The sequence below is a fragment of the Anolis carolinensis genome, chromosome 3 (assembly GCF_035594765.1).
Source record: "Anolis carolinensis isolate JA03-04 chromosome 3, rAnoCar3.1.pri, whole genome shotgun sequence".
NCBI classification, from domain to species: domain Eukaryota; kingdom Metazoa; phylum Chordata; class Lepidosauria; order Squamata; family Dactyloidae; genus Anolis; species Anolis carolinensis.
The window spans coordinates 43,724,536-43,750,237 of NC_085843.1; the positions used below are offsets into that span (position 1 = coordinate 43,724,536).

At 38.1% G+C, this 25,702-nt stretch overlaps 1 protein-coding gene across 1 annotated transcript in view; it reads right to left on the reverse strand.

The window, feature by feature from the left end:
• The window catches only part of abi3bp (ABI family member 3 binding protein), a 181,688-nt gene extending 162,861 nt beyond the window's left edge, over nucleotides 1–18,827 (reverse strand). The window contains exon 1 of the mRNA XM_062974809.1: nucleotides 18,634–18,827. Within this exon, the coding sequence (XP_062830879.1) occupies nucleotides 18,634–18,709 (76 nt within the window). The 5' untranslated portion in view covers nucleotides 18,710–18,827. The remainder of the gene's footprint in view (nucleotides 1–18,633) is intronic.
• Nucleotides 18,828–25,702: the final 6,875 nt, after the last annotated feature.

A 25,702-nucleotide genomic window follows, 5' to 3' on the forward strand; every position in this document is an offset into this window, starting at 1 on the left:
CTGATTCAAAGAACCAAATAGGGTGAACACTAGTGGCCTTGAGTGGGGAGAATTCTGGTCTCAATATCCCCTGGAATTGGGACGGAATTCTCCATTCATTTCCCTGAAGGGTTGCCCTGGAGGCTACAGTTGGTTGCAGCTGGGGACCATGGTGTCTCACCCATGATTTATGCCTCAGTTTCATTACACAGCAAGTTCATGCCCTTAAATTGATTGGCATTTCACACAGAGATTGATTGGTAACATTCAATAAAAGTTGCCCATAGTTTAACCCACACTGTTGTGTTGAATCGTTATTTCACTGGTTAGGGAGCAATGCCTCCTTCCAAAAGTGGCTCTAAGTAGGAGAGAATTTTCTCTAACATGATGAGAGGAGTGTTTTCAATGCAAACAGAACAATTCTTGAATTATTCTTGGAGAATATAGTAAGTGTAATCATGAAATGCATATTCGTATAATTATTGAGAAACTATACATGAATAACAGTGAGATGGTTTCTTTTGGGTCCTTAATGTGTTTAGTTGGCTTTGTCTTAACTATTCTTAAGAGCTATCAATATTATTTCAAAATCACTTTTTCCCAATGAATTCCTTTCTCACGTTTATTAACAGATTTTCACTTTATCAACTCCCATTGTTCCACCTTGAGACACGGATCCGTAATTTATATTTTCTAAACAGAGAATTCACATAGCTCACTAAAAACTTCTTTACTTAGCCAACAACTATGCTGCTACTATTAGATCTGTCTTTTTTCTCAAGATCACTTAATGATATCTTTACATGACACAGCAAGTAAAATCCAAATCATACATGAAAGATGGTCACCTGGCAGAAAAATTGAGTTGGATGATTTAATGAAAAGATAGATGGTGTTGTGTGTTTGCACTTTGGAAAGCTGTTTTGGAAAGCATTATGATTAATAAATTTCTGACTGTAGACAGAAGTGAGATATTTCCACGTTATTTAAATTAATCTGTTGTGGTTTTGAAACATCTGATTTTCAGTTTTTCAATCACTGGAGTCCTCTCTTTTCCAATAATTAATGCACTCCCTGGCAAGTAACAAACATTGTTTATCCATATGCCCCTTTCTTTTATCAACCCTCTTGTCTTCTTTATCAAGATCTATGCTCCATAAATCCTATGTTTTGGAAACATGTACAGTAGCTGGAAAACAAAGAGGCAGCTATTAAAATTTATTGCCTGCTGCAATGTCAAGGACTTCTCTGCTGTTCTGACTACAAGCACAGGGTGCACGTTTACTGGAATTAGGACAAATCTCAACAGCAGTTTGAATACAGTGATTTTTACTTGGATTCACATTAAAATATTACAAAAGAATTCTTGAATCATAACTTTTGTGTCGGTCTTGCGTCCTTAACCTCAGTGAATGTGGAGTAATATCTCATTGGCTGATCAGTACATTTGAAGAATATGAAGCTGAGAAAGTACATAAAACAAATGAAGTATATGGAAAACTAAACAGTATCGGATGCATTGTTGGGGAAAATACCAATTAATATCTACTCACAGTTCATAAAAATATGTTTCCTGTAACCACTTCCTTAGTCATTTCTATAAATCTATATTGTACATTGTGGGGTATCTTTTCATTTGATAGTGTTGATAATTGTTCAAGTGCAGAATGTACCAATAGCCAAATATAAAGATAAGGTAAATGTGTTACATCTTCTATACTGGATGAAGAAAAAGGTAGGGGATTGACATGTTTTTTCCAATCATGTGTCTTTTGCCACTGAAAGTCCTTCTATTTATAAGGCTCAAAGGTGGCCAAAGTGTAGTTCTCCACATGTTGTTGGATTGCAATTCCTAACATTACTCACTTTGGCTATGCTAATGAGGACTAATGGAAGTTGCAGAAAAACAAAAGCCAAGATCCTGCATCATATGCAAATGTTTAAGATCTTATAGAAGCTGCAAAGCTTCTCAGAAGTAAGAAAATTGTCTATATGCAATTTTGAACTATAAGCAGGAAACCTGATTTGAAATGAATGAGCAACAGCATGGTTCTTAATCATACCCACTTGCACCACAACCAGCTAAACAATCTTTTAACAGACACTGACTCCATGATTTCTTGTGTTTTGTAGCAGTGGACAACCTCTATTCACTTGTTTCTTTTCTTCTGACTCACCAGAGTTTGTTATTTGATTCTTTCTTTAGTTTTCTGGGAACCAACCAGCTAATTAAAGGAGTTGCCTGTTACAGAATGAAGCTCCATGGCTTGGTTATTTCAAGAATCAAAGAGCTGGCAGATACCACAAGAGCCATCGAATTCAACCCCAATCTGTCATGCAGGAATATACAACCAAAGCTCTCCTAACAGATGGCTATCCGTCCAGCCTCTGTTTAAAAATCTCTAAAGAAGGAGACTCCAAGGAATTTCAATTCTATGATCAGAACACTACAGTAGAGTCTCACTTATCCAGGCTTCTAACTGGAGTGAATTACATGGCGCACTCAACGCCTCTGTTTAAGGAGCTCCACTGGCTGCCGTTTATCTTCCGGGCCCAATTCAAAGTGCAGGTTATCACCTACAAAGCCCTAAACGGTGTGGGACCCACCTACCTTAGAGACCGCATCTCCCCCTATGAACCTGCACGTTCTCTTCGCTCGTCGGGGAGGCCCTTCTCTCGCTCCCACCCCCCTCGCAGTCACGGTTGGTGGGGATGAGAGAGAGGGCCTTCTCCATCATGGCCCCCCGGCTTTGGAACTCGCTCCCTAGAGAGATCAGGCAGGCCCCTACCCTCCTCTCCTTCCAGAAGAGCCTAAAAATCTGGCTCTTCCAAAAGGCCTTTGATGATTAATTGTTGTGGGTTTGATTTATCTGCCCATTCTACAATAGCTCCATCATTGATGCTTTGCCATTATTACATTGCACTTTATTGTCCATTTTAGCTGTGAAACTACCTCTCCCCATTTTGGAATATTCTGCACTTTGGCCTAGATCTGTGTATTAGTCTCCTGTTTTTAACATTTTATGCTGTATGTTGATTTTAATGACTGTTTTATTGATGCTGATGTTTTTATTGTTGGGATATTTGTTTCATTGTTTTGTTGTTGTTATTATATTGTTGTATCGGGCAAGGCCCCATGTAAGCCGCCCCGAGTCCCTTCGGGGAGATGGGGCGGGGTATAAAAATAAACTACTTCTTCTTCTTCTTCTTCTTCTTCTTATTATTATTATTATTATTATTATTATTATTATTATCCAAGCCTCACTTATCCAAGCCTCTGGATTATCCAAGCCATTTTTGTAGTCAATGTTTTCAATATATCATGATATTTTGGTGCTAAATTCGTAAATACAGTAATTACAACATAACATTACTGCGTATTGAACTATGTTTTCTGTCAAATTTGTTGTGCAACATGATGTTTTGGAGCTTAATTTGTAAAATCATAACCTAATTTGATGTTTAATAGGCTTTTCTTTAATCGCTCCTTATTATCCAAGGTATTTGCTTATCCAAGCTTTTGCCGGCCTGTTTAGCTTGGATAAGTGAGACTCTACTATATTTATTATTGACAAGCCAACGTTATTGAGAACCCCTGAGTTCTTGTGTCATAAGCATCCCCCCTTCTAGAAACAAGTAATATTTCTCCAAATTGTCACCCCACTCCTACTAAAACTTTTGATTTTAAAGTTTTTAATATCTTTGCCCAAATCTAGAAAAAAACCCAATTATTTTTGGCAAAATATACCTTCCCTTTGCTTTGTCAAGTATCATTCCTGTTATAATAATCCTGAAATGGAATAATATTATGTTTCAGATTATAAAACTGCAGGCTATTTCTGTTTGAATCTTTCCAGACATAGCAGTAAAATGATTACATGTCCACAGACATAAATGCTCCTTAATGACATATTAATATAAATTTACTTTTACTCCATATTTTCAAAAGAACAGCTATAATTATAATCTGTTTTCCCATCAAACTGAATATGCAAACTACACATGCTATATCCATCTAAGTCTATAAATGCTGGCTTGAAACACATATGATTCTAGCAGCTGGGATAAGTTAAGCCATCTTTTGTCATTATAGAGAAAATGAGTCCCCAGCTCCTGATGACCTGGCTTCTTAAATAAATTGTAGGCAGAACAAAAACAGTTGATAATTTTGTCTTTCTTTTATATTATGCCAACATGACAGTGATTCCCAAATGTTCATCTTCTATGTGATTTGGATTACAACTCCCAGCAGCTTCAGCTACTTTGACCAATGGTCACAGATTCTGGGAGCTGGCTTCCAAAACACCTTCAAAAACAGACTTTGGGAATCACTAGGTTACATTGATGTAATCTCTTGTGACATTCACATTTCAAAGCTCAATAGTTCCAACAAGGTAATGTTAAAAATAACAAATGAGTCTTTGGCCCCTTCCACACAGCTGAATAAAATGGTTTTTTAGCTGCTGCATCACATTGTTGATTCATGTTCAGCTTGTGGTCTACTAAGGCCCCTTCCACACTGCCCTATATCCCAGATTATCTTCTTATCCCAGATTTGGCAGTGGAGATTCATATAATCCAGTTTAAAACTGATAATCTGGAATCATATCTTGGTATATAGGGCAGTGTGGAAGGGGCCTAAGACTCCTAGATCCCTTTTGAGCAAGGTGTCACCATCCTATATTCTGCCTTATATTTCTACCTGTTGAAATTCTTTTTGTTAGTTTTGGCCCAGCTCTCTAATCTGATAAGGTCATTTTGGATTTCAATCCTGTCCTCTGGGGTTTGATGTCATCTGCAAATTTCATAAATATGCCTTCTATTCTATTGTCCAAGTCATTGATAAAGATGGTGAATAGCACTGGTCACTGGTTACTTCTTTCCCGGATGAGGAGGTAAGCACCTTTTGGGTTCGACCAGTCAGCCAATTACCAACCTACCTAACAGTAGCATTGTCTAGCTCACATTTTGCTAGCTTATTTGCAAGAATAATGTATCCAGGCATGATCTTTCTTCCTTCCTTCCTTCCTTCCTTCCTTCCTTCCTTCCTTCCTTCCTTCCTTCCTTCCTTCCTTCCTTCCTTCCTTCCTTCCTTTCTTTCACCAGCTTCCACTTTTTTCCAATAATTTCCATTTTGCTGACAAACTTTTAAATATATGTTTTTTAACATGCTGGGAGTACTCTTGAGACGTATCTCAAATAAAGTGTATTATTATTATTATTATTATTATTATTATTATTATTATTATTATTATTATTATTATTATTATCTACTCTCTCCCTCTGTGTTTTGCTGTTTATGCATGCTCAGTAAGGGATTCCAAAAGCAGCTGCTGTATACTTTGATTGCTGTAAGGAAAAACACATGATTACAGTTGAATTGGCTAGAGTAGAATAATGCTTGTTCCCTGGTTTTATTTTATTGCACTGCTTACTACACACATGTTTCTGCAACCTAGCATTCAGAGTCTGTGGTTCTCTAGCATTCCTTCACCATCCTTCCAGTGCAAATTAAGCTTTAAAACCCCTTCTATTTAGACAAAGGATTAAAAAGAAAGGGGACTGGGCAGACATAAATTTCATAACAAAATTTCTTTTCAGAGGCTTTGTTAACTGAGATATGTCTTTATTCAATAATTTCACAGGCATGTGGCTGTTTACAGGAAATTAAGAAGATATATTTACTATACCTATTCTGATAATTAAAAACAAAATAATGAAATATATTTTATCTGTATTTTTCCTAACAATTCACTAACTAGCTTGGATTTTTAAAAAATCATTTATTTATTAGTTGCTAAATTTTAGGCATGATTGAGACATGGAATAAACTAGTCTTGCCAGAACATATGTAAACACAGCTTCAAAAGGAAAAACATATTTCTGGGAGTCTCAGCTTTTAAAATTTGTGTTTTGGTAGTAACCACAAATCACTTCTATTAAAAAGGTAAAAATGTGTGCTCTTATATAAAACAATGAAATGAACACTCAATAACTAGAAGAAAAGAGATTTCCTAAATTTAGCCCAGCAACAATGAGTTACATTTTTCCATATCCAGTGCCAAATTCCACCTTCTAGGAACAGCTTCAGCATTAACTTTCTATCTTGTTATATAAATAACAATGTTATTTTAAAAATTGAACTACAGCATGACAATAAGAACTTCATCATGCGTGTCTTCGCAAGCGTCCTAGGATGCTGGCAGTACAGTAGATCCACGGAGCCCCACACTGCCCATCACATGACACACATTGACTTCTGGCTGGGCTCCGTTGATCAACTGTGGCGCAAACATCTTACTACACTTTGCCCAGAACACGGGATGCTTCCTGTGTTCCATAGGAAACAATGGGGCCAGCATGGGGGGAGCCACATAGCAACACTTCCCTATGTGTAATGGAGAAGTGTCGCTGCAGGCAAGGCAGGGTGCCAGGCGCCGGGACTGCCTTGCTGCCCCACAGATGTACCACGGAGGCTGGCAAATCGTCCCATTCACACTCATCAATGTGATGAGGTCCTAAGAAACACTTTGCACTCCTACAACAAAACTGGCACAAAATGCACCATTCTGTCCACACAAAATATTATTTTCTCCACATATCCTATTTGTTAATTTCCATGTTCTAAACATTTTATAAGGGCCTACTGCTTTGAAAGTTCTAAAAAAAAAACCTGTTTTGTGGCCAAAGAATGAGCTTTTCAACCTAATTGAACTTGGGGTCTCTATAATGGAGATACTCCCTACAAATAAATTGCTCTAGGGATTTTGTTTCATGCAAATTCTTGTAACAGGGGATTGAAGAAAATCTGTTAATTTTCACTGGGAAGTGAGAAGGAGGCTAAGAATCATAGAATCATAGATGCATGGAATAATAGAGTTGGAAGAAACCACATTCTGCCATGCAGAAAAAGTACAATCAAACACCCCAACAGATGGCCATCCAGTCCTTCCAAGGAAGGAACTTCCACCACACTCTGAGGCAGAGAGTTTCACTGCTGAACAGCTCTTACAGTCAGGAAGTTCTTCCTAATGTTTATTTATTATTATTTATTTACAGCATTTCTACCCCGTTTTTCTCCACCCCAGAAGGGACTAATATTCAGGTGGAATAGCCTCTCCTGTAATTTGAACCCAGTGCTCCAAGTCCTAGGACCCATCGAGAAAGCCCCTTAGAAGCGTGAGCTTCCGCTTCTTTATGTGGGGCATCCAAATGATGCCCCACGTAAATGTGACAGCATTTGGCACAAAGCAGAAAAATCCTGCTTTGTGCTGAGGTAATATGTCAGCAGGAAAGATGCAGTTCAAAATCCTATTGGCTTTTTTTAGCTGCTGCATTACACTGTTGGTTCATGTTCAACTTATTGTTTTCAAAGACTCAAAGATCTTTTTATTTCAATTTATTATTTATTTCAATTATTTATACCCCGCCCTTCTCACCCGAGTGTCGAGTCAGGCATCACCCATTTTGTATCTTTGCATTTCATTTATACGGTATTGTATAAATTGTGATCATAAGATTTTTACCATTTTGATGATTTTTCCATGATATTTAGACATAAGCAAACCTTCAGTCTGGCAGTGTTCCCATTTGCCCACATAATAGTCCATTGGGATTCGTGTTATATCATAATGTAATTTTTAATGCTGTTTGTGTTTAATTCTGTTTTAATGTTTGTATATTTGTATATTTTAAATTGTATACCAATGCTTTTATGTTACTATTAATAATAATAGTAATAACAAAAACAACTTCAGATTTCTCACTTTCCACCATAAAGTCAGAAAAGACATAAATGTGTTTTCAAACTAGAATTCAAAATTTTGTTAGGCAAGAGACTTACTCAAAGATTGGAATTTCTTGTAAAAATCTATGGGCATATTGTCACTCTGCTCTCTCACCTTGCCTAACCCTGGTAGAGCTACAACATGGCACAGCTGTGTTGCATTCAACTATAGGGTTATTCAGAGAATAACTGATTGGATGTTCTTTCTTGATTTTGTAGTAATTATGCTATGAAATGCCACAGGGTGTATTCTTATGCCAATTGCTGTTTTAACATGTGTATGAAACTTCTGGGAGCAGTCTGCTGGAGTTTGGAGCAACAGGGCACTTCAGTATGCTGAGATGCCCCATTTTGATCCTCTGTTATAGCTAACTGAGGTGTGGCTGAATATTGGCAACATGAAAAATTGTGGGTGAGTTGTTCTTGGATTTGGAAGCAATATGTTCTGGGTGTGGTTACATTATCTCTGAAAGATAAGATGCACAGCAAGAAAAGGGGGTTTCCTGAGAAATGCATTTTTATTACTAGAGGCCTGTTGTCTTAATCTTAGATGGTATGCTTGAATTTGATGTGGGGAAACAGTGCAGATAGTTCAATATAGGAAAATAAATTCACTTCAAATATTTTTATTTTTTTTAACCAAGACTATAATTCAATGCAGATTGAATTCCACTGGCTGCACTGAGGCTTACTTCCAAGTAAACATACACAGGATTGTATTATTCATTATGACAAAGGACCTCATCACATGAAGAACTATGCATCACCTAGATTTTTATGACTGAATGCATACTGTGTTCAGACGGGATGCATACTGACCCCATCACACCTGATAATGATGATTCTTATCTTTTGAAAATGTGTGCTTTGACTCATCACCCAATGGAAAGCTGGCTCTTCCTAATCCATTCCAAACACCCCCTACATCACTCTTTCTAATATTGAAAATGGCAATTAGTGATTTCAGTAATCACCGAGATATTTCCCCTTCCACACCCAAAACAGAAATGGCAGCCACTTCCATCATGAAAAGTCTGGGGTCATGAGACTCTGCCCATGAATGACAAGTTATATCGTTGCTGATGGGATGCAAACAGAGTTTACATGCAAAACAATATGTCAGCCATGGAAGAAGAATCCATAGTATACCTCACAACCTCTGAGGATGCCTGCCATAGATGTGGGTGAAACATCAGTAGAGAATACTTCTGGGACATGACCATAGAGCCCGGAAAACACACGACAATCCATAGTATTGTTGAAAAAACACGATTAGAATCCTATCTGCAAATAAATCAGTTTATCCAATGTTTTGCAGATGGATTCCGATGGAATATCATGTGATGGAACCCATTCAAAATCATTCCAAAAAGGTTTCAGAAATTGAATGCTTCCTAATGTGATAAGGTCCAAAGATATGACTAAAGTACTTTGTTGTACTTTGGTCATGGGCACATAGGTACATCTATACTGACTTCAGAGCAGCCCCACGATTAAGCTAACTGAGGGGAAAACTGAATCCTGAGCCAGGAATTGGGTTCTCCCCTGAGTTAGGGGGTGTCAAGAGCCGGGCCAGTTCCTCAATGGAATCAGACATAGCTGTCTTGACAGTCATGCCGCGATCCCCAACTACCTTATCCTGTGTGGTGTGGTTGCTGTTAGCCAGACTGCAGCCTTGCTAAGTCCTGACTTCAGTCAGAGCTTCCAAAACTTAAGGTAGATAAATGGTGACATTTAGAGTGACTGGTTAGCAGCAGTTACTATGTCTGGTGTGACTGGGTGGTGGAGACTCTCTTCCACCTCCAAGCGGACTGAAAGAGTCCTTATTGAGTTATCAAGTGGACTCAATCCATCGTCTAGAAAAGTCAGTAGTGCCGGGAAAGGTAGATGGCAGTAGTAAAAGATAGAGGATTATATCAAGGACATCTTCGAGACCTGTAGAAGGCAGCTGATGAGAAGGTGACTTGGTGGCCTTTCATTCATGAGGTCACCATAAGCCAAAGTCAATTTGTAAGCAATAAATAGAGAGGGGCAAAACCCTTGTCTTCAAGGGATATTTACCTTGGTGGAACTCATAAAGGAACTATACTGAGTTGCCCCCAGTAACTGCCAAATATATTTGAAGGAGAAAATGCTGTTTTTCTTTAAATACTCACATATACTTCATTTACACTCAAATTCCCAGAAGAGCAAAATTAAATGTACAACTTGTTTAGTTGTCAAGAATGGGATGTTTGAAATGAAAGCATTACTTACTGCTATGCCAACCAATCATGAGAGCCAAATTTGGGGAAGGTTTTTTGGGAACCACTTGGAAGTGTACAAAAATGGTTCAGGAGGCTTACCCTAGAGCAGAGATGCAGACTTAGATGGACCAAGGTTTTGACTTAATATCAAACAGTTTCTGACATTCTAAACTCAAATACCTAAGCATTAGTTGTTAATAATATACCTTCTATTTGAAACACAACTGTTGTGCTGTGATTTTATAGTGTAATGTTTTGATTGCAGCTACTAATTTCTATGTGGATGTGGAAATAAATCAGGAATTAGGAACAAATTCACTGAATGAAAAATGTCAAATTCATGCAATCATTACAGAATGCACAACAATAAATTACGATTGTTTGAACTGTTTTACAAAAATAAACGAAAACACATGTTGAGGTTAAGAACAAGTACCACCTAATACAACACAGATGATAAATGCAGAAATTAGTAGAGCTAATCATACTCTGAAAAAAGGCAAATCTCAAATGATCTGCAATATTTAAAACTGAGTGGCATAGCACTGCTAAGCACTTGCAAGAAGGTGCAACTTTTGCAGTTGATGAATAGACAAAATCCATGTATTTGGCATGGATGGATAGAGAACTGGAACGTCAAATTCTGTGTATTTGCAATGGAGCAGTTCACCTTAGCATTTGCAATATTTCCTAACAAGCTGATAATACTACAGGGTAAACTTATTTTAATAGGCTTATTTCATTTCCCCTCTTAAACTGAAGTTGTTGAAAAAGTTCAACTAGCTATTTCTGCTAAACCAAAATTAATTATCGTGCCAGCTAAGTTTAATTCAGTTGCAAGATCACTTTCCATTTGTTATCCATACTTTAAAAGTTTGCATATTAGTTCTCCAAGCTAGAGGTGACCCATTGGATCAATAAACTTTAAGTATTGATTTACCATCAAGATTTAATAGATTGACTATAGTTGAAAGTATCAAAAGGAAAATGAAAGTAATATAATGAAAACATCATAGCAGCTGTATCCTGAAAAGATCCCAGTATACACCCAGTGTACACCCAGAATGCTCTTCTCTGAACATTCAGAAACATTGATTTTATGGGGCTCATGTACAGAAAAGAGCATTTCATGCATATTATGTGAGCCTTTGCGCTCTCTCTCTCTCTCTCTCTCTCTCTCTCTCTCTATATATATATATATATATATATATATATATGAATCTTTGCATAAATCACATAGTTTAGTGGAAAGAATCTGTTAATTAAATTACCAATGGATGTTAATTGTTAACAGAGACAATGTATGATGGTGAGTAAAATGATACAAATATATATATATATATAACAACATTCATTAACACTATTTTCCTTCCATATGTTATACTACAAAATGAAACAATAGGAACTAAAGAAACAACAAGAATGAGAAGATATTGAATACACTGATCATATGTTGTTAATTCTAACATGTTTGCTATAGTCATTTGGGAAGGTGTAAGAAAAAGCTGATCTATATTTTGTTGCCCAAGGGAGTTCCAGTTCTAATACAACTGACTTTCATGATAGCATCTTGCCCTATTCCATCTCATCTAACACCTACAATACAGGGTGTTTGAAAAAGAACTCCCTAGTTTTAAATTAAAACACATTAAAACTAGGGAGTTCTTTTTCAAATACCCTGTATATAAGACAATTGACACCTATATACATCTCGCTATACAATCTAAAGAAGTCAGGAGTAATAAATTTCCTTTAACAACTTTTAAAAATAAGAAACACAGAAAAGAGTTTGTTGGGTTTTGTTTCTCACACAACACAGAAGATATACATTGGTTTAGGATCCAACTTGTTTTGTCTTGTTTCTATAGGCCCTTTTTTCTTGCAAGATATTTTTCATTATTTATCAAGCTGAAACATGTAAGTTGTATGCTGTTCCAAGTTTAATTCAAGTAGCATTGAACTCTTTTCCATTTTTGTCTGATAAAGCTTAATCTGTCATCTGGTTCACTTTGCCGGTTTATTCTCTCATGGGTAGAACCATTTCTAGGTCAGATGGGTTAGTACTGTATTGTTGATTTCAATTTTGGGAGGAACCCATATAAAGACAGCCTGAGGACGAACAAGAATATGAGGCATGATGGAAAGATTGGAACATTTGTTTATATCAAATTATTTTTGGTAATATTTGAGTACATTAGAAGACATTTAATAATGAAAGTTTCTTACTGTTCCTTGGCATTATAATTAGATTGCCTTTTCTGGCTGGATTAAGGAGCAACATTGTTTTTAACACCAGTCAATAACATTATGTAACACAATTTTTGTTCCTGGGTTATAAATGTCATTTCCTATTTGGTTCTATCATAAATACATGGAAAACATTTATTAAACTGCATACACTTTGTTTTTGTGGAACATCTTGCAGCACATTTTGCTATAGTTTTTCAATGAATATCTCATAAAGTCTCAACCAATTCAACATAGTTTGTGACCACCACAAAAACAAAGTTTCTGGAGTATAACAACTACTTTCAATGTAAGTACCTCACAATTAAACAGAAAATAATACTTTTAAACCAAGAACAGAAAATGCTTCAAATTTTCTTACATAGTGTAATAAACGGAACAGGAATTCCTTGAACTTATTGATAACTTAGAACACCTTCTTACATAGCGATCAGCAATCTCTCTCTCTTTTCAATATTTTTTATTAAGAATGCAATAAATAAAATACATTAAACATAAAAAAACTGGATATAAAAAGAAATATGACTTTCAGCTTTCTTTGATCAGCTCTCTCAATGAAATGAAGAATGTCAAACCAAATAAGGTTAAAATAAGGGATGCCCAACAGAATTGTTCAGAGATGCAGTGTCCTGAAAAAAAAAACACAAAGCTACAAAACTATCATGCAATGTAGTCATACAGTATTTAGTTTGGGGTGGGGAATGTGCAATAAATGTATATGACATGTGGGGTGACATAACCACTTGATGGAGGAGTCAAAGTAGGACTGATGCTTAAAAAAGAAAGAAGTGTACATTTAAGTGATCATATTCTAGTGTTTAAGAAAACCTCCTACAAATATGTTGTAGAACTAATAAACAAGGATGAATAAAAAGAATGCCCAGGGATCTCATCATTTATACATGGGTACATATTGTTCATACCTACATTCTCTGACCCCTAGAGCAGTGTGAAGGGATGCACCACCCACATCACCCCAGCACTCCCATTCCATCACCATTACTTTTTCAAAGTTTAGTCCCCAGATGCTAACAAACTTAATTTTATGGTTTCCACATCACCTGGATTCTAGGCTTGTCATCCTGGGCCTGTCTGAACCATCATGTGGCTCAGATTCCAACTTTCCTTTTTTTAAAATACGCCTTTTGTGGAAGCTGAGATATGGCACAAAATGTAGAGACATGATTCTATCAACTGGTACAGCAAAACTTAACTCCACATGGGAAATTCAGTTGACAGCAACCAATGAGAGTGGCAGAGTACAGGAAGTCTGGAAGGGCACACCAGATGAGCATAAGGTGAAGGCAAGAAAGGAAAGAAAAGGGCAGGAGAGAGACCGGAATGAGCAATTATGCAGAAGAAGCAAGCAAGGTGCTCTGTTCTGGAAGGCAGGTCAAGGTTATTCCCAAAGGTATCCACTAAATAGAATCAGTAATCCTTCCCCCCTTCCTTTCCCTGAAAGTCTAACCCAAAAGTTACAGACAGAGCTTTACGGAAGTCAGAAAGTCCAATATCCACATGCGCATGATAAGCAAGATCTCCATTTGAAGAATCTAAAATAATAAACTACCATGAAGCCAAGGTAAGGTCAAATGGGAGAATATGAACCAGAGATACAAAGCCAAATCCTTGCCTTCACACAAGTCACCTGTCAGGAACATAGGTCTGAATTACAGCTGCTAGATTTATAGATGGTCTATAAATTCTACAGCCCCCTTTTTTTAATTACCAAGCATTTGTGATAAAGGTAGTGGGACCTTTCTTGTCTGCATTCCAGGCAAGAAAGAAACTGTGATTTCCTCTTGAGGCTGCTGGCAGCTGCTATTCTCAGATTCAGCCATTGGTTGTTCTAGGTCCAAGTCGAGTGGCTGCTGGGAACTGCTACTTTCAGGTTCAGACACTGGTATTTCCAGAGTTGGGGCTGCTGGGAACTGCATCTCTCTGACTTGGAAGGTGGCACTTCCACCTGTTCTTCCCCTTCACTGCCTGAAACCTGAGAGCAGGGCATGACACTAAGGCAGTGGTTCACAACCTGTGGTTTCCAATGCATTTTGGCCTACAACTCCCAGAAATCTCAGCCAGTTTACCAGCTGTTAGGATTTCTGGGAATTGAAGGCCAAAGCATATGGGGACCTACAGGTTGAGAACCATTGCACTAAGGGATCTTTATGAGGATATGATAGAAGTCAAAGAAGGAAATAAGAGAGACAGGGAAATCAGTGGTGCAAGCAGTTGTGTACAAGGAGCAAGCAAAGGACAAAGTTAGCGGGCATGAGGTGAGGCACAGGAAAGAGTAGGAAAAATACAAGAGTGAGTGATGTGAACAATGGAGCATAAAAAACAAAGGAGGAGCATACTCCAAGGGTGTGAGATGAGGTGAGGAAGTAAAAGAGAAGGCATAGTAAGGCAAGGATATGAGTCAAAGAAGGGAATAATGAATATTGAAGTGGCAGAGTGCAAGGTGTTACGGATTGATGATGATAAATGGAAGCTCTTACATGTGCCCAGATCCAGAGTCACCTGCAGAACAATAACATGCCACTCAGGTTTGCAAAAACAAAAATATAGGAACTTTACTGATTCCACGAGATCAAAAACAGTAGTATTTACAATGATCCCTCTGATCACTTACAGAAGTCCACAGTCATAAACAGTCCTTTCTCACTCCACAAATCTGCTTCAGAAAAGAACACAGTCCTGGTTCTTCACCCTCTTTCATCAGCAGCAAACAGGCCTCAAAATAACAAGGCCTCTCTGAGTATGCTGCTCTCTTTACCAACAGTGCTCAGTCAGCACTGAAAAACTTACCCAAACTGATTCTGCAGCAGCAGAACAGAAACAGTATCAAAACAATCCTCAGTTCTCGGCAGGTTCAGCCAATTGGCTTCATGCACTTCACTTTCCAGTTAACACACACAGCACACTGCTTTTACAAACCATGACACAAGGAAGTGAGCATGATGGGGACAACATATGACAGAGGGGGTGGTTCACAAACTGGGGAAAAGAGGATGTGACATGCAACAGTAGAGGATATGACATGCAAAGAAAGGGAATCACAGGTGAGGTAGAAAGATGGTGGAAAGAGAGCCAAGGCAACAGCAGTAGATGTCCTACTGCAATGATTCTCAACCTGTGGGCCTCCAGGTATTTTGGCCTACAACTCCCAGAAATCCCAGCCAGTTTACCAGCTGTTAGGATTTCTGGGAGTTGAAGGCCAAAACATCTGGGGACCCACAGGTTGGGAACCACTATCCAACAGGAACACGTGAATAGTTCAATTCATTACTTTCATGCTCTTCTAACAAAATCCACAGCTTTTTGAAGAGAGTTATGCAGAAAAAAATTGACACAATGCCCAAGTATCTATGAAAGTCTTCCTAGAAATAGAGAGAGAATGGGGTTTTACAAAATAGGTAGCATAATTATGCTAAAGTAAAGTTTTTGACTTGTGGGGCCAAAGGGGAAAGCAGAATAGTGTTGGAAACATGAAAGAATAAGGAACCAAATTTAGATTGAGAACAATGATATTACCAGTCTTTCTTTATATTATAATGGTAAAACTAGAGAGCAGGGAATTGAATGAAGTGCTTCATGGACACACTTTGGGAACTTAGAAATTTGAGGAGGGGGAAGGAAATAACTTAGGGACTGAGTTAAATCTTTCAGATCAAAGGAATTGAGCATGCCAATACAGTTGTGTAAGAATATTTATGAAAACAGAGTGTCATGAGGTTTTGACTCGTTATCCTCAACTTAAGCCATCTGCCATGCCATTGAGATAACCTACAGTCATGCAACTATATAGTAGTAGATGATGAGTCCCCTCGCGTGAGAAAGGCGGGATAGAAGTGATGTAAATAAATAAAAATACTATTGTGTGGATAGTAGAAGTGCATTGGATTTTTGTTTAAATTAAAGGGATCAAAACATAGGCTTTTTATTAGCACTAACAACCATTTATTCTAGTTGCGAACATCTGACAACATACCATATGCAGCGCTAAGACAGAATCATGTACAGACATACACAATGACCTTATTTTTGCACACCTGTTTTTGCCGTCATATGATTTGTTTTTCATATAGAGACCTGACTGCAATCATTAATTGCTATTTCCACTGCATTTCTCTATGTATCAAATCAACTTTCCAAGAACTCCTATAGAAAGTAGTATTTTTCCTGCTGACAATTCCAAAACTGACATTTTAAAACACATGTTTCCCATCAGTATATCCAGTCAGGTGCCTGTGGAAGTGGCAGCACCTCAAAAAAGCAAAACCTTGGTGCTGCAAGAATAGCTTATTTGTGTGGATAGCTACTCCAATGGCTCCGCAAGTAATTGGCACCCAAAACTCTTGTTGGCTTTTGTTCCTACAGCTGCAGGAAGCATTTTTCCCTTGCTTGTACCAAGGAAAGGAAATCTAATTTCATGACATAAAGCCAGGAATAAGACTTTGTCAAAGAGTGAAAGACAGAATACCAGGATTCTAGCCCATGTTAAAAACGAGAAAGTTCAGACAATGAACTTGTTTGTCCAGAAATAATATTGGCAGAAAGATCTGAAAGGGATTATGAAGTGACTAAAAAGTACTATCTCCAATTATTATGTTTATATGTGACACATTTGAAAGGGTTTAGACAATATTCCAGAAAAAATGTGATGTTTATAGTTCATAGACTTGACTTTTCTATTTGACTAGTCAATGCACTGAAGAAATCAGTCTTGTTACTATAATGCATTTCCAGTCAAATTGAAGTTCATTAACCAAAGATATTATCATTCAGAATATCTTCCAACAACATCCAGAGCAACAAATGTCACTGTGCTCAACCCATTAAAGCAATCTCATATTGTAATTCTACATTTTGAAATAGTTTTCATATTTTTACTGCAAAAGAAGGACCAAAGGAAAAACACTTCCCCAGGAGTTTCTGTTGTAACTTACTTTGAGAAATAGACTTGGGATTTTGTTTTACAATGCTTTGGGAATATTCCCAGTGATTGAAGTATGAAATGTAAAGCATGTATCAGTGCCAGAATTCCATTCTTAAGGATAGTTGTGGCTATTGTCCCACAAAAATGGATAGGAAAGACAAATAAAACCATCTGTGCAAGGTCTACGCTTTGGAAAAGATCCATGTTCCAATGGCAGACAATACACATTATTTAACCCCAGGATGTAATGCACTATTAACTACTAACATATACTTATGAACCTACTTGAACTGAAATACAGCCTCTTACCAAAGGACATTTGTAACGGTGACAGAAAACAAAAGTATAAGAAGCTACTGCATTTATTTACTGTAATTATGAAAGATGAAAAAAACAATTTCTGTTTTGAGAGTCAGGGGATAAACATTTCAAAATGTAAATTTCCAGAGGGGAAGTCTAGATGTAGACTCATTCATTATTTTACATATGGAAGATATCTCTGTGATCTTAGCTATGTCACACAGACATGTTCAAGGATGCTGTTCTCTGAGGCCCCTTCTACACTGCCATATAAAATCCAGATTATCTGCTTTAAACTAGATTATATAGCAGAGTGGGCTCATATAATCCAGTTCAAATCAGATAATGTGGATTATCTGCTTTGATAATCTGAATATGGCAGTGTAGATCCAGCCTGCTTTAGCATTCATTTAAGCAGTTGAACATTTAAAGGAAATCACTGTTTCTCTTGTCTGCTTGCACACATCATGTGCATATAGAAACTAGTACACTGTGTACTTTAAAAAGCATTTCAGCAAAGACAGCAACAGAAAGTACACAAATAGTTGTGAAGCACCACTTCAGTGCCAAGGTGCCACAAAGTACCGCTTTATCTAGATTTAGAAATATGGTATTAATTTTACATTGCAGCTGTTTGTTTTGCATTAACACAAATCAGTTGGAAGGAGGTGAGATAGAAAAAGAAGGTACTTCAGAGTTTGCACATATTTCTTCATACTTTAGAGAAGGGCAGTGTCTGCAAATCTTTTATTTCTTATAATCATACAAGCATGGATTTCAACTGAAGTTAAGAACAATTTTTTTTAAAAAGCATTTTAATCATATTTTCTAATGGAGACATATCTTATCAGCATAAGAGTAAATGCTCAAGAAAATAGTAACACTAGATTTCATTTACTTGTTGCATAAATTACCTAATATGATTCTTGCAACAACCAAAAACTATTCTAATCCTTTGATTTGTTCAGACAAATAGTTTTGAATTAATTTTCTCATTTGTGTTTCTTTCCTTTCCTCTCATTACATTTCTCATAAACTAGGCAAATCAGTTCATACATGCTGCAAACAAGGATGTCTCAGTAAGATCAAGCATCCAGCCCCCACAAAGAAAGTATTAAAATATCACATCTACTTGCCTCTTGGCAATTTCTGAGCATTTCCAAGAAGTAGTGCAAAATTTCCACAGAAAAGTAGGAAGACCAGCCTTGACATTATGCTTTCAAATCCAAACTTGCACAGTTTAAGATGCTGAGGAGTGTCATACAAGGTAATGCAGCTGCAGCAAAGTGAACCGTTCTCTCTGTCACAGAGGCAGCAAAACTTTGACAGGAGTTTAGTTTACACTGTGGGAGGAGACAAGTATGACATCACACCATTTCCCTGGAAAAGAGAAGAGGATTAAAATATATATGGCATTATCAAGTCTTCAGCCTGAAAGGGACTTGTTGTTGCATTGACAGGAGATTCCATCTCTCAAATCAGTAAAATTCTAACCACACATAGAAACAAACATTCCTTGTTTATTTTTCTTAATGGTAGCAGTAATTACACTAAAAAGACAAAGTTATCTAAGTGCACTGGAGTGGAACCAGGTTTCAGAATGTGCATAAAAACAAAGAAAAATAAGAAGAAGAAAGAAGGAGCAATGAACAGGTGCAGAGGAGATTAAGATATGAACTGAAACAATATATGGACAAATATAACTACAGTAGAGTCTCACTTATCCAACATAAACGGGCCGGCAGAACGTTGGATAAGCGAATATGTTGGATAATAAGGAGAGATTAAGGAGAAGCCTTAATCAAATTAGGTTATGATTTTACAAATTAAGCACCAAAACATCATGTTATACAACAAATCTGGCAGAAAAAGTAGTTCAATATGCAGTAATGCTACGTAGTAATTACTGTATTTACGAATTTCGCACCAAAATATCATGATATATTGAAAACATTGACTACAAAGATGAGTTGGATAATCCAGAACGTTGGATAAGCAAGTGTTGGATAAGTGAGACTCTACTGTATTTATAAATGTTAAATGAGAACAAATACAAATATAGCATCTAATTAAAGTTGAACATGAGCCAAGAATGTGATGCTGCAGATAAAAAGCCAATGGGATTTTGGGCTGCATCAAAAGTAATATAGTGTCAGTGGTTCCCAGCCTTTGAGCCTTTAGGTGTTTTGGAATCAGACTGGCCTCTTTTCAACCAATCAGAAGAGAGAGTGGGAGTTTTGAATAACCGTCAAACTGTATAAGATGTCGTGCTTTTCTGTATGTTTATGCTTGTACATTTTGAAGCACCTGCTTGTACTTTTGGCCAAATTGAATTCAACCTCTGCGGCTCATCTTCAGCCTGGTGAGTTCTTAACAGCTGGTAAGCTTGCTGGGATTTCTGGGAGTTGAAATCCAAAACAATTGGAGGCCCAAAAGTTGGGAACCACTAGTCTAGATTAGGGGAAGTCATGGTGCCTCTCTTTTCTGCTTTGGTTAGACCTCACCTGGAATATTGTGTCAAATTCTGGGAACCACAATTTAAAAGATGGAAGGTGTCCAGAGGAGAGCAACTAAAATGATCAAAGGTCTGGAGACCATGCCCCATGAGGAGCATCTTAAAGAGCTGGGTGTGTTTAGCCTGCAAAAAAGAAGGCTGGGAGGAGACATGGTCACCATGTTTAAATATTTGAAGGAAGGTCATAAGGAAGAGGGAGCAGGCTTGTTTTCTGCTGCCTTGGAAACTAGGACTCGGAGCAGTGGGTTCAAATTACAGGAAAGGAAATCCCACCTGAATATTAGGAAGAACATCCTGACTGTAAGAACTGTTCAGCAGTTGAACTCTCTGTCTCACAGTGTGATTGAAGCTCCTTCTTTAGAGGCTTTTAAACAGTATTTTGACTGTGTTTTTCCTGCATGGCAGTGGTTTTCTACAGTATGAATCTATTAGTCTAAATGTGAACAAAAGCAGGTGACTCTGAGGAGAGAGCACAAGGTGAGCTGTATTTGGGGGGGGGCACCCTTTACTGTGTTTATTAAAGACTTGTATGGTGGCTTTTGCTTGTTTTGGTTGTGTGCATCCTTTGAGTACATCATCTAAGGGGAATGGGCTTTGACTTGCTTGGAGGTGGAGCTAGCAACCACTAACAACCACTTCACACGGGGCCAAAATTGGCAGCATGTGCCAATCTAGCCTTGGTCAACCATGGAACTGGCCTACTTCATGGGAGAAGGAGGGTGGAACCGGTGTGCTGGCATTTACTTTAATGAGAAGAAGCCACATGCACCACGCATAGGATCCACAGCTGCAGGAAGCAGGTGATGTGGGGCGAGGAGCGACTACTTCCCCATGCCCTGTGGCGAAGCAAAGTCAGGTGAGCCTTTTTTCAGCAGCCATATGACGAGGTTGTAGCTCTATATTACTGTTGCCTCAATCTTTTGAGCTGAGCCTCTAAGGGACAGGGGCATGTGTCACAGTCATGTTATGTAAGGGTTGTTCTAGTCTAAAATGTGTGAAAAAATAAAAGTAAGCATTAGGCAAAAGGATCTGTCATTGCCTGTTATAATATGTGTGCAATGTTTGCCTTTTTGCTAGAAAACCTCGCTGAGTAAACTTGTAGTAAGAGCAAATCAGTGGGTCTCTTAGAAGTGAAGTCTCAACTACATGTTGAGACTCTTCAACACATCAGAAAATATGAGGACTTCCTGAAGAGAACAGAGGGAGAATTGACACCTGAGAACCAAAATGAGGCAACTGCCAATGAAAACAAAGAGGGTTGTAACACCAAGGGAGCGTGCTGGAGGATAGACACCATTAGGAACAGACAATATACAAAATATTTGGAACTGCTCCAACTAAGCAATTGCTTCCTGAGATTAACAATTTGAAGAGGTGCAAACAGCAAGCGACGCTGGAAGCCAGGGAAGGAGCCAACTAACCTTCAACTGCAGCAAGATGGAAAAAAGGATGCTGCTGCTAGCAGACACATAGCTCAGGAGTATAGAAGGAACTGTACATGATGAGTTGGGAAGTGCGTTGTCTTCCTGATGTACATATCCAGGATTTCACTGACAAGCGGCTAAAGCCCATCAAGATCACAGAATAGTACCCATTTCTTCTGATCCCTGTGGGCCCCAACAACACTGCAAATGACAACTATGAGCAGATTACCATGTCCTATGAAGCCTTGGTAAAGAAAGTGAAGATTTTATAGGCGCAGGTGTTATTCTTACTCATTCTATCAGTGAAAGCAGACCACACAAGGATAGGAAGATACTGTGGATGAACAACTGGCTACCAGAGATGATGATGATGATGATGATGATGATGATGATGATGATTACATTTATTTATACATCACTTTATCTCCCCAAAGAGGAGTCAAAGCAGCTTGACATAAAAGCAGTAGTATACAATTTAAAATATACACATATACAAACATTAAAACAGAATTAAACACAAACAGAACTAAAAAAAAAAAAAAAGCCACATTACCTTGAGGCGTCTACTCAGGGCAAAACCTTTACCCTTACTTTTATACATATACACACAGGCACACTATAATTCAATGCATATTTAATATTTTACTCAATTTGTGTGCAGATTGTGGAATCTGCTTGTTTCGATATTACATAATTTTCCCTCATCCAATTTATTTCTGTTTATCATGTCTACTGACTATGGTGTGTTCCAGCTGGTTGTCACAACTACTCCAAAACTGACTTGACTTTACTTCTGTTCCATGTACATTATAAATTCCATATGCCATGGTCCTTTGAGATTTAATTATACTTTAAATAGCACTGGACTCCTAGAGTATGTGATTTATTAATTGGGCTTCTTATCTTTACCATAAATCTATCACAGGATGTGCTGAAAGCTTTCAGGAAAATATAGATGCCAAAGAATATTGTTTCAGATTTTCTACCCAAAAAAAACACAATAAAACTCTTTAAATATGCACAATATATTCTATAAATCATTATTTTAAAATCTCCCTAATCCAAGCAACTGCACAGCAAGATTTAGTAATCACTAGTTTTGCCCGGCCATGCTGTGGCTTATGGGAATCATTTGTTGGCCAGGTGGAATAGCAGTGAATAGCCTTGCAGCCTCAAAGCCTGGCTGTTTTCTGGAGTAGCCGGAGTAGCACCCTCAATCAAAGAGCCGCTTTGAAGCCTGGCTACTTCCTTAGTAGGGGATTCCTTGTTTGGCCAGCTTGAAATGCACTGAATAGTCTTGCAGCTTAAAAGCCTGGCTGCTTTCTACATAGGGCATCCTTTCTAGGCCTTGTTGTATGGGACAGAGTAGCCTTGTGGCTTCAGAGCTCGGGGGTTTTCTATCTAAGGGAAATCTTGGTTGGCCAGGTTGAATAGTACTGAATAGCCTTGCTGCTTGCAAGCCTGGCCGCTTTCTACCTTGCGGAATTCTTGGTTGGCCAGGTTGAAAAGTGAAAGGGAGAGAAGGGACAAGAGAGAAAAAGGGGGGGGGGAGAAAAAATGTAGAATTTGTGCTTCCATTCTTCTGCAGCTGGTTTTGATTCTCATTCACAGCTTGAGGAAATTTGAATTTGCTAGACTGCTGAAAAGAAATAGGCTGTGCCAGAATGAATTGCCAGATTATCAATTTGGAGTTTCAACTAGTCCCAGAGCCCCCCCCCCCCCCCAAATTTGATGTTTTACAGTCAGAACTCTCATGCAAGATCAAAAAAAGAGTATGGAGACAATTGTCTCCAACATTCCCTCATTATTTTTTCACAGCCATACAATAAGTATTTGCATCTGAAAAGGATGAAGACTTCCATATTCTTCAATCATTTTCCTTTCTGACTTGTCTGTAACCCTGTATTTAGCAATGTTCGAGAAATTACAAATATGCAGTTTTGAATTTCCTTCAAAAATGAATTTATTTGAGGCTCTCAACACACATACTAGAGGTTTTCCAGAAAATAGAGAGGATATTTATAATGATCAAATATGTGTGCAATCACAGAATTTTGCACAGTCTTCCATTTATAAATGTCTCAATTTTCCCAAAAATTATTCCATTTTAATTCCCAGAATGAAACAAAGAAAGAATGGCACAATGCCTTTTCATTAGTGCTAGAACCACTCCATCTGGAAGTGTCCTAAAAGCTAGCCTCACAATGTTAGTTGTGTGAAAGATGTAATTGTCAGAAGTACTTGCAATGAATTTAATACTGAGCTATTAAAAAGAATGAAATGCTTATGATGAGTAATTTCACAGAGCCTAAGTTCTGATTTCAATCCAGTTTGTATACCAGTTGGAGCTGTTTTGCATTATGAACTTTTCTATGTCTTGACATCAAATCCTGATGCTTCATCACATATTTCCCCTGATGATCCCAATGGATTACAATTTCCCCCACTTTTGGCATTTTCTCTTTATAGTTTGTTTACCTAACATCATTCCCATTTCAGATTTTCATATGACATTACAATGTACTTTTTCGTAATGCTGTTATTCACATTGTTTCCCCTTATTAGTCATCATATCAGGAATCAAAATAGTTTCTCCCTCTTTTCTTTGAGAAGCCCGTACACAACTTTTTGTTTTCTCAGAAGATATCTATCTAGTCATCCTCCAATGATTCTTCTGTTTCAGCTAAAGGAAGCTGTCCTGGCACTAAACCAGTGTCTGTCATCAGTAATGACCTGGATAAAGGCAAGCAAATTGAACCTTAATCCAGACAAGACAGAAGAACTCCTGGTCAGTTGGAAGGCAGACTAAGGAATAGGGAATCCACTTGTGCTGGATGGGGTTACATCCAACCTGAAGACACAGGTCTGCAAATTGGGGGTCCTTCTGGACTCAGCAGTGAACCTGGAGGCCCAGGTGTTGGTGGTGGCCAGGAGGGCCTTTGGACAATTAAAACGTATGCAATACCTGTGCCCATTCCTTGAGAAGCCAGATCTGGCCACGGTGGAACATACCTTAGTTACATCCTGTCCGGATTACTATAACACTCTCAACATTGAGCTGCCTCTGAAGAGTTCTCGGAAACTTCAGCTGGTTCAAAGAGCTGCAACCAGGTTACTAACTGGGGCTGGCTACAGGGAGTCCCCCTGTTGCAGCAGCTCTACTGGCTTTCAGTCTGTTTCCGAGCACAATTCAAAGTGCTGGTTAGGACTGGTTTAGGTGCAGGCTATTTGGCTGACCACATCCCCTTGTACAAACCTGCTCAGGCCCTGAGATCTTCAGGAGAGGTCCTTCTCTCAGTCCCACTTCCATCTCAAGTCTGGTTGGTGGAAACAAGAGATAGGGCCTTCTCGATGGCTGCCCCATGACTCTGGAACTCCCTGCACAGGGAAGCCAGAATGGCCCTTCTCTGCTGTCCTTCTGGTGGCAGGCTAAAGCCTTTCTATTCAGAGAGGCTTTTAAAGATGGAGGTGTTTAAGCTCAAGTCAGGGGGTGCTCTGGATTTTAACTTTGAATATGTTTTGATGGATTTTTAGTATGAATTTTTCAGTACTTTTTGTGTTTAATTCTGTTTTAATGTTTGTGTATTTGTATATTTTAAACTGTATACTAATGCTTTTATGTCAAGCTTCTTTGAGTCCTCTTTGGGGAGATAAAGTGGGGTATAAATAAAAATGGTCCCTTTTTGTCAAAATCACATTAAAGTCCTCAGGTGTCTAAAAGAAATGTTTTCACTTTGAAATCAGATGATGAGCATGTGTTGAAACAAGACTGGGATTGAGGTAAGAATGAATTATTTTGCAGGTGTGGACACCTGCAAAAATTGTATAGATTTTTTGAGTCTCTGACTGCATGGTTAAGCAGCCTGAAAAGGGGCTATAAACAATGGTTGAAAACATAACATAGAAAGCAATAATTTCTTTAGAAATGTTTCTCATCTCATTATGTTCCCATAACCCGGAATAGCAGCTACTTTTTGCCACTGTAACCATCTATATCACATTGCCCTTGATGTTGTGAGAGAGCAAGGCCTTGGCAGTACAAGTCTGCACTCCCACTGTGTCACATCTCCTGTTTTTCCATTTTGTACTTTTTTAAAAAAAACACTTTGCAATTTGGTAAAACAATATAAGAAAAAATAATTTCATTAAGGGGAGAGAACAGCATAGAGGTACCTGAGATTCCACCTCACTAGATAAGTCTTAGGAATGTAGCATGACCAGGGCTTTTAATGGGTGTTGTCAATTAATAGCCAAGGGCCGGGCTGT